This window comes from Molothrus aeneus, chromosome 8 (assembly GCF_037042795.1).
Source record: "Molothrus aeneus isolate 106 chromosome 8, BPBGC_Maene_1.0, whole genome shotgun sequence".
NCBI classification, from domain to species: Eukaryota; Metazoa; Chordata; class Aves; order Passeriformes; family Icteridae; genus Molothrus; species Molothrus aeneus.
The window spans coordinates 15,249,366-15,262,817 of record NC_089653.1 but is presented as its reverse complement, the minus strand read 5'-3'; the positions used below and the strand labels follow the sequence as shown (position 1 = coordinate 15,262,817).

The 13,452-nt window shown below is 37.0% G+C and overlaps 1 protein-coding gene across 3 annotated transcripts in view; it reads left to right on the top strand.

Moving 5' to 3' along the window:
* OGDHL (oxoglutarate dehydrogenase L) overlaps positions 1-13,452 on the top strand; it is a 50,484-nt gene that overhangs the window by 7,253 nt on the left and 29,779 nt on the right. For all 3 annotated transcript variants that reach the window (XM_066554219.1, XM_066554220.1, XM_066554221.1), the window contains exons 3-6: positions 4,079-4,252; positions 7,852-7,954; positions 11,265-11,380; positions 13,114-13,268. In XM_066554219.1, coding sequence (XP_066410316.1) covers positions 4,079-4,252; positions 7,852-7,954; positions 11,265-11,380; positions 13,114-13,268 — 548 coding nt within the window. The remainder of the gene's footprint in view (positions 1-4,078; positions 4,253-7,851; positions 7,955-11,264; positions 11,381-13,113; positions 13,269-13,452) is intronic.

Genomic DNA, 13,452 nt, shown 5'->3' with positions numbered 1-13,452 from the left:
CTAAATTATTAGTTTTTTCACAGCCTGTACGAAAAGGGGAGGGGGAGAAGAATGCCAATTAAATTTTACTTTGTTTCATCAACAAAATTAATTTTTAATTTCTTGAAAACCATCTCATTTAATTGCCTGAAAGCTGCAAATACCTTCCCAAGATTTTTGTTGACAGAAATTGTACAATTTGAGCTTTCATAAAACAAGTTAAAAATGTTAAGGGTTGAAATCACCCTGTTTTCTTAAAAACACAGAAAAAATCATGCTGTGATTTTGACTGTAAAGTTATGCATTTGTCATTCAGGTATAGAAAGGAGAGGAAGTGTTGGAAAATAATGTCAAGAGACAGCACGTGATGTTGATTATGATTTTGTTAATGATTTGGCTCTCTGCAGGCCACTCATTTTTGTTGTTTTATTTGGTATGTCCAGCAGGATTTAGAGATCCAGCTTGTGCATTTAGACATTGCATTTGCTTTCCTCATTTTCCTTTTTATACTTTATTTCTCTTCATGTTTCTTCTTAGATAACCCATTTTCGGAGGGGATGTGCCTCCTCATTGATTAGATGGAAAAGCTTGATTTTTCCTGGGCTTTGAAAGTCCTACTCTATTCACTTGTACTTAGAAACTCCAATTAATCAGGGCTCCTGAACTGATTTCCCCCTCAGAAGATTTGACTGGGCATGTCTTCCCATGTAGGCTTATTTAGAGCTGTTTGAAGTATGGCAGCCACATTCCAAAGTGTTTCTAAGATTTACTCCTTTCTATGTTAATCATGGTATCATACCAAGGAATATGCATGTATATTATACATTTTAGATATATATAAAGAATTTTTATTCTTTGTACAAATCCACTTCAGATGATTTCCTGCTTTTTCTTGCCTTTTGAATTTCCTGCCATCAGAGTGGCCAAAACAACAATCAGAATAAAATGACGTGTGCTCTGAAAAAGGCATCATTATTTCTCCTTGAAGCTTGGTGTCAGGGCCATAGATCATAAGAGAGAAGCTTGACAAGACTCAGTTATTACTATCACAAGATTAATTACAAAACTGCATGGTTTGCTCTGGAGTACATAATGCCTGCCATGTTATCCTGTGTGCAGCTGCTCTGCTGTGAGTGTGTAATCACCTCCTTGGTTTTATGGACTAGGAAAAGATGTGGGGGATTGTTTTGCTTTGACTTCATTTTGTTCATCTTCTTTTTTAAATGATATAGTGGTGCTCAGTGTGTGTCTTCTAAGGGTTTACTGTTCTCACTGTAGTTGATGAATATTGTGATGGCACTAGGAAAAAACCCCAAACCATCAAGAGAAAGCATATGTTACTTGTTCTTCTAATTGCAACACTGTTTATTATATGACAGTAAAATATTGCCACTGAATCATTTGGATTGTGTTATATTACTTGAGAAAATAATGGTTAACTACAATATAGATTTGCTGGCAGAATGAAAGAAAATATATCATCTATCACTATAGTAATTTTTTGTGGATGTATTTTGTATTATAAATCTCCTCTACCATTTTCTTGATGAACTTTACTAATTTAGTTGAGAAGCTGCAGGTTTGCAGTGAGAATAAGCTGGTCTTCTATCTGTTCAGTCACATGGCAAATGCTGCTGCCAAAGACTGACATTGATACACAGAACTTGAAGACTATAATCTGGTATCAATCTTGAAAGACACTATAGAAATTTGTAGAGGCTTTGATGGATGTGTATCTAGTAAAAACTAATTTTCTGTAGCCAAATGATGTATTTTCCCTCCCCTCTGATTAAATGTCAAGCCTGTCCAACAAATCAATAAGTTCAAAAATGTGATAGGAAAAAGTAGTCTGGGTTCATTCTGTCTCAACTGGCTGCATCTTCAGATGGAAACATTTTCTTTATATTTGTAAGTTTGCATGAAGAAAGAGCCCTAAACTGATTCTCCTTAAACAGATCACTTGTTGGGCAAGTCTTTTTGGAGTTTGTTAACAACTCTCTCAGCAGAGCACTTGCCTAAGAACCCATTGAATTGTTTGCAGGACTGTGCTGTGATAACTTTTACATTTAAATGAAAGGTTTTACTCAAAAAAGGAACCGTTATGTTATTATCATCATTGTGTACGTATCATGCTGTTAGAAAAACTAAGGGAGAAACCTTAAAATAAGCAAAGCAAATTCTTTATTAAAACTTCAAATGTGAGAGATGTCATGGATCCAAGTGTATGTTAGGAATTTCCTTACTTATTGTTTAATGATAATTTTTTACTGTGTATTGCCCAAATAATTTCTCCAGTCTAAGTAGCTTTAGTAGTTAAAAAAGGGATTGTGATTGTTTTGCACTGTCTGGAGACTCTCGGGCTGGGTGCTGTGTAGGCATGGAATAACAATACTGTTCTTAACACAGACCAAGAAGGTGAAGAGAGAGAATCCCAGGTGAAATACAGTCCCACTAATAGGCTCTTGTAGACCACTTATAGGATGTAAATTCAGACTTCTAATCTCCGTGTGGCTGCCAAGATGTCAAGGCAAGAAGAATATAGGAAACAGGCATAAATAAGAGAAGGGAGGAGGAATGAATGCTTCATCAGTGTGTCTGGAACTGGCTACTACACATGATCTGTCTGCCTTAATTTGTCAGGGCATATAAAAGTCAGGCTATGTTTAGATAAGCCTGTGTAAGAGCAGGGTGATAAATTAGGTTTACTGTATTTGTATTGATGCAGCTTTGTATGAATAAAGAAGTAAGAGGGGTGCATTAAAACAATGTTTCTTGGGCACTGGCCTCGTGCTAATGATGAGGTTCCCACCCACAGGTTCAATGAATCCCCCCACTTCCACAATTTGAGCTTGGAAGGTTGGGTGATGTTTAGCTCCTTTATGCTGCCTCTCTCATGGTGTTTCTGAACACCTTAGAACTTTTAGAAATTTCAGTATGAAGAATTTTTGTTAATGAAAGTAAAAAGGATTTTGTAAATATTTTTCTGTCACGCTATGCTTATATTATGTTATTTAGATTCTTTTGTGGGTTCTGTAATGCAAGTATTAGGTAATCTTTTAAAAAGAATTGTTTTGGACTACTTTTTCATTTTTCTGGCACTTGGTTCTTTGAAATGTAATGGAAATCTGCAAGGCTCACAGCCTTGCAGAAATTTATCTCTTGCAGTTCTTCTATTCCAGTCACAAAGATATGTAAGTTTTTAAATAGCTTCCTTTTTGTTTTCTGAAGTTAGCCAGCTGAGGGAAGTGTTTTACACAGACTTCCTTCTTTGCTGAGTACAACTGTCTCACATGTTTAGTCCCATTCTGCTGCTCTCTGTTAGCATTCATGTATCTGATACCATGCGCACCTGGCACAGTGAGCACCTCACCAGAATGAAAACAGTTCAGGAAAACAAGATTGGGGCATATGTGAACGAAGCAGCTTGTGTAAAAGAACAGAAGGAAATAAAAGGATCTCTTGTTTGTTGTGATTCAGTTTCTGAGATAAGGACTTTTCTAAAATTATGACTTGCATCTGAAACCAGGCCCATAATTTCTTTCATAGTAAGGTAAGTTGAGGAAAGGGTCTTAGAACAAGTCTCACTCAAAAAAGCTTTAATTGTTTTTAACATTTCTTCAAGAAAAGCTGTTAAAGACTGATTCTGATTTAGCATAATCAGTGAGTGTCTTGAAGTACCATAAATTCTACAAGAATCATTAAAGGAATAGATTTAGTTTATTAAGGTTCTTTGTTTTATAGGCTTGATAGCTCTTTCCCAGCAGCATTATATTGTGCCCATTTTTGACTGCCTGAATAAACAGCAGAATTAAAAAGAGCTGTGTGATTGGATACAATATGAAGATACTTTACAGTCCTGTGTGCTGCAGAGTTTTCTGCTGAGCAAGCTTGGTGTAAGAAATGAAAGGAAAAGTGTTCTATGTAAATAAAACACACAGTTCTACTGAGACTGGCACATATCAGTGCTCTTTTTTTGCTGTCTGTGAGTAGAGTTTAACACTGTAATGCAGTGAGGTTCCATTTGCAGTTTGAAAGCACTGCTTTGGATGAGACTTTTGTTTGAGGTTCTAAATATTTCTCTTCTCTGTGCACTATCCAGTCCTGGGATGTGTTTTTCCGGAGCGCTGCCGCTGGCCAAGCCGCCCATCTGCCAGCTCAGCAGGAAGGAAAGGGATCGTTCCTGCAGAGCCATGGGCTGGCCCCCACACCGGCCATGGCTGAGAAGGTTGTTGAGGACCACCTCGCTGTGCAGTCCTTGATAAGGGCATACCAAGTAAGTGCATTTTGGGATAGGGGTGGGAAGGCTGCTTCTATGCAAACACCCTTCTTCCTTTTTATGCTCTCATCATCCAGAGGAGGGCAATGAGGCTGGTGAGGAGCTTGGAACTCAAGCCCTATGAGGAATGTTTGAAGGAGCTGGGGTTGTTTAGCCTGGAGAAGAGGAGGCTTAGGGGTGACCTTATTGCTCTCTAGAGCTCCCTGAAGGGAGGCTGCAGACAGGTGGGGTCAGTCTCTTCCACCGGGCAGCACTGACAGAACCAGAGGACACAGTCTCAAGCTATGTCAGGGAAGGAATAGGTTGGATATTAGGAAGAAATTTTTCACTGAAAGAATAATAAAGTACTGGGATGCTCTTCCCAGGGAGGTGGTAGAATCACCATCTCTGGATGTGTTTAAAAAAAGACTGGACATGGCACTTGGTGCTATAGTCTGGTTGAGGTGTTAGGGCATAGGTTGGACTCAATGATCTTAGAGGTCTCTTCCACCCTCATTATTCTGTGATTCTGTGATTTGTATTCTGGTCTTAACTACCGTCTTGCTTCTGATCCAAAAGGCCTTGAACTAGACAGCTTTTCTTTCCAGCACAGTGTCTGAACATGGAAGTGTTGGATTCAGACTGGGGTGATCCTCTGGGTTGCAAACTCATAATCTCGATTACCTACAGACCTAATTTTGGTCATCTGACCCAGCCCTGAAGGACTTTATGGAGACAGTGGTTTGTGAAAGTCTGTCTTCACCTCTGGGAACATTTGTAATACAGTTCTAAATGTTACTGCCATTCTTTAGGAAGGGGTGGAATGTATTTGCCTTCTCATACATCTAAGGTGAATCTTGAGATTCCTGATTTGAGCAGGATTATAGGTAAAAAGAGAGAGGAGAAATGATGAATTAACCAGAAACTGAATTTTGGGAGGCTGACAGTAGTGAGTTTGGGTTAACCTTGATGGATTCTTTTAGAGAGCTGTTCATCAAAACTGATTTTGTTTCACACTCTGATTTTTAACCCTTTTATTAAATTAAGAAATTCAGTCTAATTTCATTATTTTTCCTCTAACAGAAGAAGGAATTTGGAAATAGGACAGTGGATTTTGTTATATGGTTTCCAAATGAAAACAAGTTTAAATATTTTTGTTTAGACTTTTATTTAGTATCTTAGTTTCAATGAAAGGCTTACAAATGGTGTCAAAAACCCCCCAAGAATAACCAACCCATAACACTAGATCTGTGTTTAACAAAATATTCTACAAGTATTTTTAAATTAGTAACTTCCCAAGAAGTTTCCTACAGTTTGATTTGAGCAGATCTGTTCCTCCCTGCCCTAAGTATTTTAAATCCTGTTTGGTGTCATGAGAGGAGCAGAAGAGAAACTTCTTAAAAGACCTGTTTTTGTACACATCACATTGTCACCATTGAGTTGTAGGGTTGTTGTAAAAGAGTAGAAATGTTTGTGAATATAAAGAATATGTGAAATTTGCTTAGAAATAGATATGCAGAAAATAACCAATTTTGCAGTAAAAATTTGGTGAAGTATTAGATAAAATTGGAGAACCTTAGGCTGCTTTGACACAATTTGCTTGAAAATAGTTCAGGGATTGCCATTTTGCTCCCTGTATTTGTCAAGTGATGGAACAGAAATGTCTGTAGAAATGGCAGGCACCCATGTGTCTGCAACAAACAGTCACAGAGGATTGCCTAAGGCAACTGTCTGCTTTTTAAAAGGTATTTAGTACCCTCTAAATTCAGTGCTGAAGGGGTATGATAATTTGTGACCTTCTTTTGCCTGATAATGAAATGAAATGGAGAAGGATACAGAATTTTCATTTTTCAGATGTGTCAGTGTTTTATGGTTTTGTGGTAAACTGCTTTGTGGTCTGTTGAGCTGGACTTTGAGAAGGCAGTTAATCTATTGCTTGTTCTAACAGAGAGCATTGGGCACACTGAAAGAAGGATTTTCAGTGGGATGTGTGTGCTTAACAAAAGTGAGGCCAGAGAAATCAAGGTCTAGTTTCTGGTACTCTGTACTTGCATTTAGTCATATGGCAATCAATGGAAATTTTCTATGTATGTATTTTCACAAGGTTGAGCTCTGATTTTTGCAGATGCTACTATTTTCTGTATTCAGTGAAAGTAGTAGGACTTAATAAAAATGCCTTGATATTGAGGGAAATACTGTCTTTTAGTGAAAGACCAAACTGCTCCTAGGATAATATGGCACAGCATTTACTGCTCTGGGTTTTGGCATTCCTGCTGACCTCCTTCCTCTTCCTGTTAATACTGAAGAGCAGATGTAACTTAGGCAGGTGAATTCTTTCCTGTTGATGATGTTTGAGATAGAATTGTTTGCTTTGTTCCAGTCAGATAAACTTAGTGCTGCTGTAAACAGTCAGATGGCACAGATGTTGCTGTGGGCATCATTTGGCCTGTCAGAGTTTCATTACTGGTGATTCATGAGATGCAAAGAATCACAGAAGTCAGGCTGAGATTACAGGGCTGGTAGTTCCAAAAAAGATGCCATATTTCTGGTTTTTATGACTGGAAACCATTTTGTTATAAACTCTCCTGCAAATATACAATAATTGAACAGCATTTTTACACCCTTCTTGATGAACCACACTGTAATCATATTCTTTTACTGTGTGATGCACTTCACTCTTAATATTGCATTTCATAATTTTGGGTTTTTTCAGGGACAATTAGGATACTAGTAGTGTGAATGAAATTCTACCCAAGGGATGCAAATATGTTGTTAAAAAGAAAAATTATAAGGAGAAATTATTAATATATTTGTCTATACAAATCTTTTAATGAGTTAATTTGGTATATGAGAGTCACACATAAGAGGCATATTAAAAATGGTTTTATATTTGTGGCTCTCTGGGATCAATTAGTTATTTCTTCTGTAGCAATATTATATGATAATTCACTGGTTTATAGCACTTGTGGCATGCATTAGCACCAGTTACACTGATCATTGAAAGCTGGCTAAATTCCTCACTCAATTTGTGTTCTTCAGTGTCTTGAATATGAATTCTATCAGATCAAACTTCTGAAATTTCATGAATGAAAATAGATGCTGCCAGATGCTATCTGATTTGGAAGGGTGATCTCTTCACTTCCAATATAAACTACTACAGCACTAATCTGTTTTAAGTCAGCAATTCTGTATTTTAATATAATTCAGGTGCAGAAAGGAGGGTTCAGGCAAAAATACAAAATAACTGAATTGGCAAATGGTAAGATCTATCAGGCTCATCATAGCTACTTAATTTTAGCCAGAGACTGAGAGTGTACTCTCTAGTAGCCTTCTTCACTAGAACTCCAGTGTAATCCCAGTTAAATTGTGTGTCAGATAACATATTGAAGATTATGTTGCAATGTGTAATTTTTGATAGAGGTATATATGTAATCAGTAATATAATGCTTATTTTTTGTTCTTATGGGAAAACTTGAGAGTATGTAACTCTGTCATCACATTAGTGGTGTTTGCTTGTTCAGCTTAATGGCTGATATGATGGAGAGATATCACTAACTTTTTCCCTTTGTCAGACTTTTAGTGTGATTTCATCTTGCTCTGCTTTCTTCCTTTTTCAGATCCGTGGCCATCATGTGGCTCAGCTAGATCCCCTTGGAATTCTGGATGCAGATTTGGATTCCTTTATTCCATCTGACCTTATCACTACAATTGATAAACTTGGTGTGTAAGCTGTGTGCCTTCTGTGTGCCTTCTTATTGAAATGCTCATTTGTGTATCCCTGCACTGAGGGGATTTCATAGACATTGCACAAATTCATAGAAAGGCTTGAGTTGGAAGAGACCTTAAAGATCACCTAGTTCCAACTCCCCTCTGTGGGCAGGGATGCCACATTTCAGGGATGCTTCTATTTTTTCTGCTTGCTGATATTATGACCTAGAGTCTTTGAGCATCTGTAAGGAGGCTAAAATTTCAGGATGAAGGAATTGCTACTCTGAGATCACTGGTCAGGTTCCTGTGAATTTATCTTCTGATGAATGATTATTATAAATGCTCTATAAACCCCCTAAATATTTATTTTTGAACCACACCAGAAATGAATACTAATCAATACATTCTGATAATCTTAATTATTCTTATAGCATTACAGTTCATACTTGTTTGGACTGGTGACATCTGAAGGGTAGTCAATAGGGAAGCCATGCAATAAAGAAAGCACTGGACAGAGGAACTTAGGGTAAACTTCATACCAAATTTGGAATTTAATGTCTGCAACTTATTCCTTATGTATGAATCTAATGTCTGCTACTTATTCCTTATGTATATCTTGAAGTGTCTTTGAAGTTAACAGAAGAAAATGTGGAAAGCATAGAATTCTTTACCTGTAGATATAATCCAAGGGTGATTATATCTTCTATTAGCAACTTCAGTTTACTGCTAAAAGAGGGTGCACTAGGGTCTGCTTTTGCAAAGGTTGTTCTCATTGTTAGGAGGGCTTGTGTCTGAGAAATTGGCATTGATCAATTTCTTTGCCTCTCTCTACTTGAATAAAAAAACACCTGATTGATTTTTCTCTGCTCTTCAATCTACCTGGTTAGGTTAAAATGTGGTTTTCTACTTGATGAAGACACTGAATCAATTTTTCCTTGATGTGTAGGGAAGCTTTTTCGATCAGACATAAAACACAGTGCAGGAAGTAAATAAAACATTCTCTGCTTAATTTTACTATAAGCATATCTACTCTTTGCTGCTCTGTTTTCTATTTCTGGTGTAGGGAAAGAAGCAGTTCTGATCATATAAAGAAAGTGGATACCTAAGACTAGAAGGGTGCTTACACAAATTGGGTCTTCTCTCTGAAGTTTGTCAGCTTTAATTAAAGAAAATTACCAACTAGAACATACATGAGACATTTATTAAGCAAATATAATTAATTTGGAGCATGGGTGACTACTAGCATGTCAGTACACATTTCTTTACACTCTACAGATCATTTAGTACAGGGTGTTGTGACTGATCAGAAGGCATCCACTGAAGCCCTCGTGCCATAAGAAAAATATGCCAGACCTCTGAATGAGATGGGGGGGTGTGTTTGAGAGTGTAACTGAGGAGATTTCAGTTTGGGAGGGGAAACAAAATTTCTAACCCAATCTTGGCACAGCTAAAATAGGAGAAGATCTCAAATCCTATCCTTAGTGTTCCAGGCAGGAAACTTATGAAAGGTCTTTGGCAGGACAGAAAATTTTTTTTTTTTTTTTTTTTTTTCTGTGCATTTTCTTTGTCCCATCATCTGGGTGTTTTTTTTTTTGAGAAACCTTGTGGTAGGAAATTTCTTCCCAGAGTTGCTTCTAAAATGCTTCTAAAAATACCTACTGCATGAGTCACAGTATAGAATTGCTTTCAGGATTTCAGTGAGGGTGTATCTCTTTAAACATGAGGTGATGCTTCAGTAAATATGTGGTGCTGTGGTACAAAGCACAGATGTTCTGTGTGTGCCCAAATCACTCCTGTATGTGTTCTGCTTTATGCATGAGAGGACATCAAGAGCCTTTGAAGTCTGAGGGAAAGTCAGCAAAAGTGAAGAAATAAAGGCACTGCTTTGTTTCAAATGACTCTAAAGGCCCTGTCATCCCCTGTGTCACTCTCCCCTCCTGCTGGGAAAAAGCCTGTTACAATATGAAAAAGGAGAAGTAGTGGTACCTATGCTTTTTTTGGCGCTTCAGGTTTGAAATTTAAATATATTATTAAAATTTTTATTAAAGCCAAAATTAACATTTTAAAATATATTCTTTTTAAAGCAAAAAACGTGTTATTTACTGACACTGCTGTATAGTAAAAGTGGTAGCAATGCAATCCTATGGCCTGTCTTCAACTCTTACATACTGTTATTATTTCATCCTTAATTTGCTGCTTTGCTTTTATCTTCAGAAAAGTCACTTAACATTTAAGCACTTTATTGATTTAAGAGTTATGTGCATGCTGTTTTATCAGTGTTAAAGTGGGTGTCTACAGCTTATCTCGAACCAAGATAAAGTGTTCAAAATTAAAAATGGAGAAAGTGTTTTTAATTCTTCAAATATTTTCACATGTGTAGGAACATATGTAGTTTTAATGTATATATAAGGTTCTATAACTGTGGGTGATGTGTATTGTAAGTGTTGTACCTTTGCTCCTTACAATTATAAGGAACTGTTTTTTCTTCCTTCATTTAACAGGTCTAAGTTTAACTTGTATTATACAAGGCCTTTAACTTGCATTGATACCAGTCTTTCAGTCGTGTCTGTTGAGTATTTTGGCTTTTGAAACTGCATAATAGTTAGGTTAAATATTTTCTTAAATAATATTTTCAGCCAGAACAAATTTAGATGTGTCCAAAACAAGATGGATCAATGTGGTCAAACAAGTTTTAGATGGTGGGGGTCTAGAAATCTGTGTATTTTATAAGGGGTCACTGCCTGGGAACTAGAGCTGTACAGGTCATTACATGGCTATTTCAAACTAATTTCCCTAAAAAGAGAGAGTGAATAGAAATACCTTGAAAGTTCTCCAGAGTGCTTGTACAGCATTTTATTGAACCTGTTGTGCATTCTCTTGGTCTGTCTATTAATGTAAAATGCTTCCAACCAGATGGTTCTGTTGGTGAGAAGGGATTCTTTTTGTGTTTGTTGCTCATGATAGAGTCAGTTATTTTATTAGACAGTGAGCTGTAAGAAGTAGTGTGGAAAATTGATGATGTATGTCTTAATATGGTAAAATATAAAAAAGGCTAGAATGATTCTAATTCCAGCTGTTTCATTTGAACATTTAAGAAAGAATTAAGTAATGACTATTTAATTAAAACACTCCTTTTAAAATGCAGACTAAAGTCCATTTTACTAACGGATACCTTCAGAATATTCACACTTTCAATTTTTAATCTGCTACCTTCCTTCTTAATACTGCTTTATTAAATATAATTGCCATGGCTTGAAAAACAATGCTGGTTTCCTTTTTGTCTCCTGTTCTGCTTTGCAAATCAATAACATACCTGTTGTAGGGTTTTATGGTTTGCATGAATCAGATTTGGACAAGGTCTTTCAGCTGCCAACAACCACCTTCATAGGAGGAAATGAGAACAGTCTGTCTTTGCGAGAGATCATCAAGCGCCTGGAGGTCAGTAGGACGTAATTTCATGTTTTCATTTGGAATGTTTTCATTCAGACCAAAGGGAACTTTTTTCAGGTGTCAGTCACAAAACCCCCTTATCATTTGCCAACAGAGTGTGTAAAGGATTCCAACAGCATTAAAAACAACCTTTGTACTGTTTCTAGAGGTCGCAGCACCACTGGTGCAGTTAGCTGGATATTGGAAAGATGTAGATTAAGGATGAGTGTAAAAGAGGTGAATATGGTAGAATATTAATGCCAGCCCTCATTCTGGAAAGAAATGATATTGTTTAAAAGAAAAAGAGCCTTTAGAAATTGTCTTTGAAGTGTTGTAACACAGATAAAACACCTGTGCACACAGCATTCAGGACATCCAGGGGTTGCTTTCAGATCCTTTACTTGAGACCTTTACTTGAGGAAAAATTTGAAGGCTGGGTACCAAACTCATGAAAGCCCAGCTGTAGCTTCTAGACTGTGATGGTCCTTGTTTTCCATCCCCAGTCTTTTTTGTAGAGTTTCATTATCTGACAGGTGACATGGTTTATGCCACAGGAAGTTATCAAAGCTAGAATAATTCAAAGTAAAACTAATTTGAAGGAATAAATATAATTAGAGGCGAACTCCAAATAGCAAAGCAGCAAATAGGAATGGTAATGAATTTGTAGGCTGCTGAGTGAGTCATTGCTGGATATTCCCAGTTGCTTGACTTTTATGTTGGCTTAGCTGAGGCATGGTAAATTGTTAAACCACATTATCTTTGTTGTGCATTTGAGCTCCATATTTGGTTGGGGTTTATTTGTTTGTTTTTGCACTTCTAGCTTATCTGTGTAGCAATAATTCTTAAAATTGTAATGTGCAAATAAAAGGACAAAATCAATTGCAAAATATAGAAGCCTTAAGGAACTGACTTGTGTTAAGGAGACATAACTTAAGGAGACATAACCCTCTTCTTTCCTCTTGTCTCTAGAGCTTTGGATTTTGTTTTAATCGAGGTTAACATTCAACTCCTTAAAGGCAGTAGAGAGCACATACTATGTTGAGAGTAGTTTTGTCTCAAACTCACAGTAGGTCTTACTTCTGTTGACTTATGTTTTGGAAATATTTTTTCTAATGAAATACTCTTTTTAAAGTAAGAAAAATAAAATTTAAAAAATGAACAAGGAGATAAAATTACTGCTGAGTCTTTGCATTTCTCCCTGTCCTTTCTCTGCTCTCAGCTGCTTGGATCTTTTTTCACATTTCCAGGTTTCTGAAACTTGACAGTTATCAGATAATTTGCATTAGACTTCATAGCTGTCTTCTCACTGTCTTTATTTCTTGGTTTAAGGTTACATTTACAAAAGATGTGATAAAGTACACAGATTTTGATAAATTACTTGAAATCTGTGCTAGTGCATCTAAAGAAGAATCTACTATGCCTGTAAGAAAAGCACTGAGTTAGGTGAAATGTGCCAGTCAGTGTAATGCAGGTTTGTTGGCCTACTTTGAGTGTAGCATAAGATGCGAATCTTCCAGTTTAAAAATTTTGAAATGTTACTTTGTAGAGAAAACTTTGTGATACAAAACTAGATTCAGTAAAACAATTTATTCATTTATAGAATTACTTTGGGGGAGATGTTGTGAAACAGGTAGACAAGGTAGCTTTCAGGAGAGTAACGGAGGATATAATTTAAAAATATATTATTTTTTTTTGTGGCCCACTAGCTTCTAACCTTCTCTGTTGGTGTTTTCCCCTGCTAGCATACCTACTGCCAGCACATTGGCCTGGAGTTTATGTTCATCAACGATGTGGAGCAGTGTCAGTGGATCCGTCAGAAGTTTGAGACGCCGGGAATTATGAAGTTCAGCAACGATGATAAGAGGACTTTGCTGGCAAGGCTGGTGCGCTCCATGAGGTACCCTGGGCTGGGCTGGGCCATGCCACTGCTCTGTGCCTGCTGCCTGGGAGCTGCTGGTGTGGGGGGAACAGAGTCTGTGTTGTGACTTAGTATTCTGTTATCTTAAAAGGCATTTAGTGCTGTGCCTGGCAATGTTTTCATTGGCTTCAGGAGGTAAACTAGGAAAAAGTTGTTTCGACAC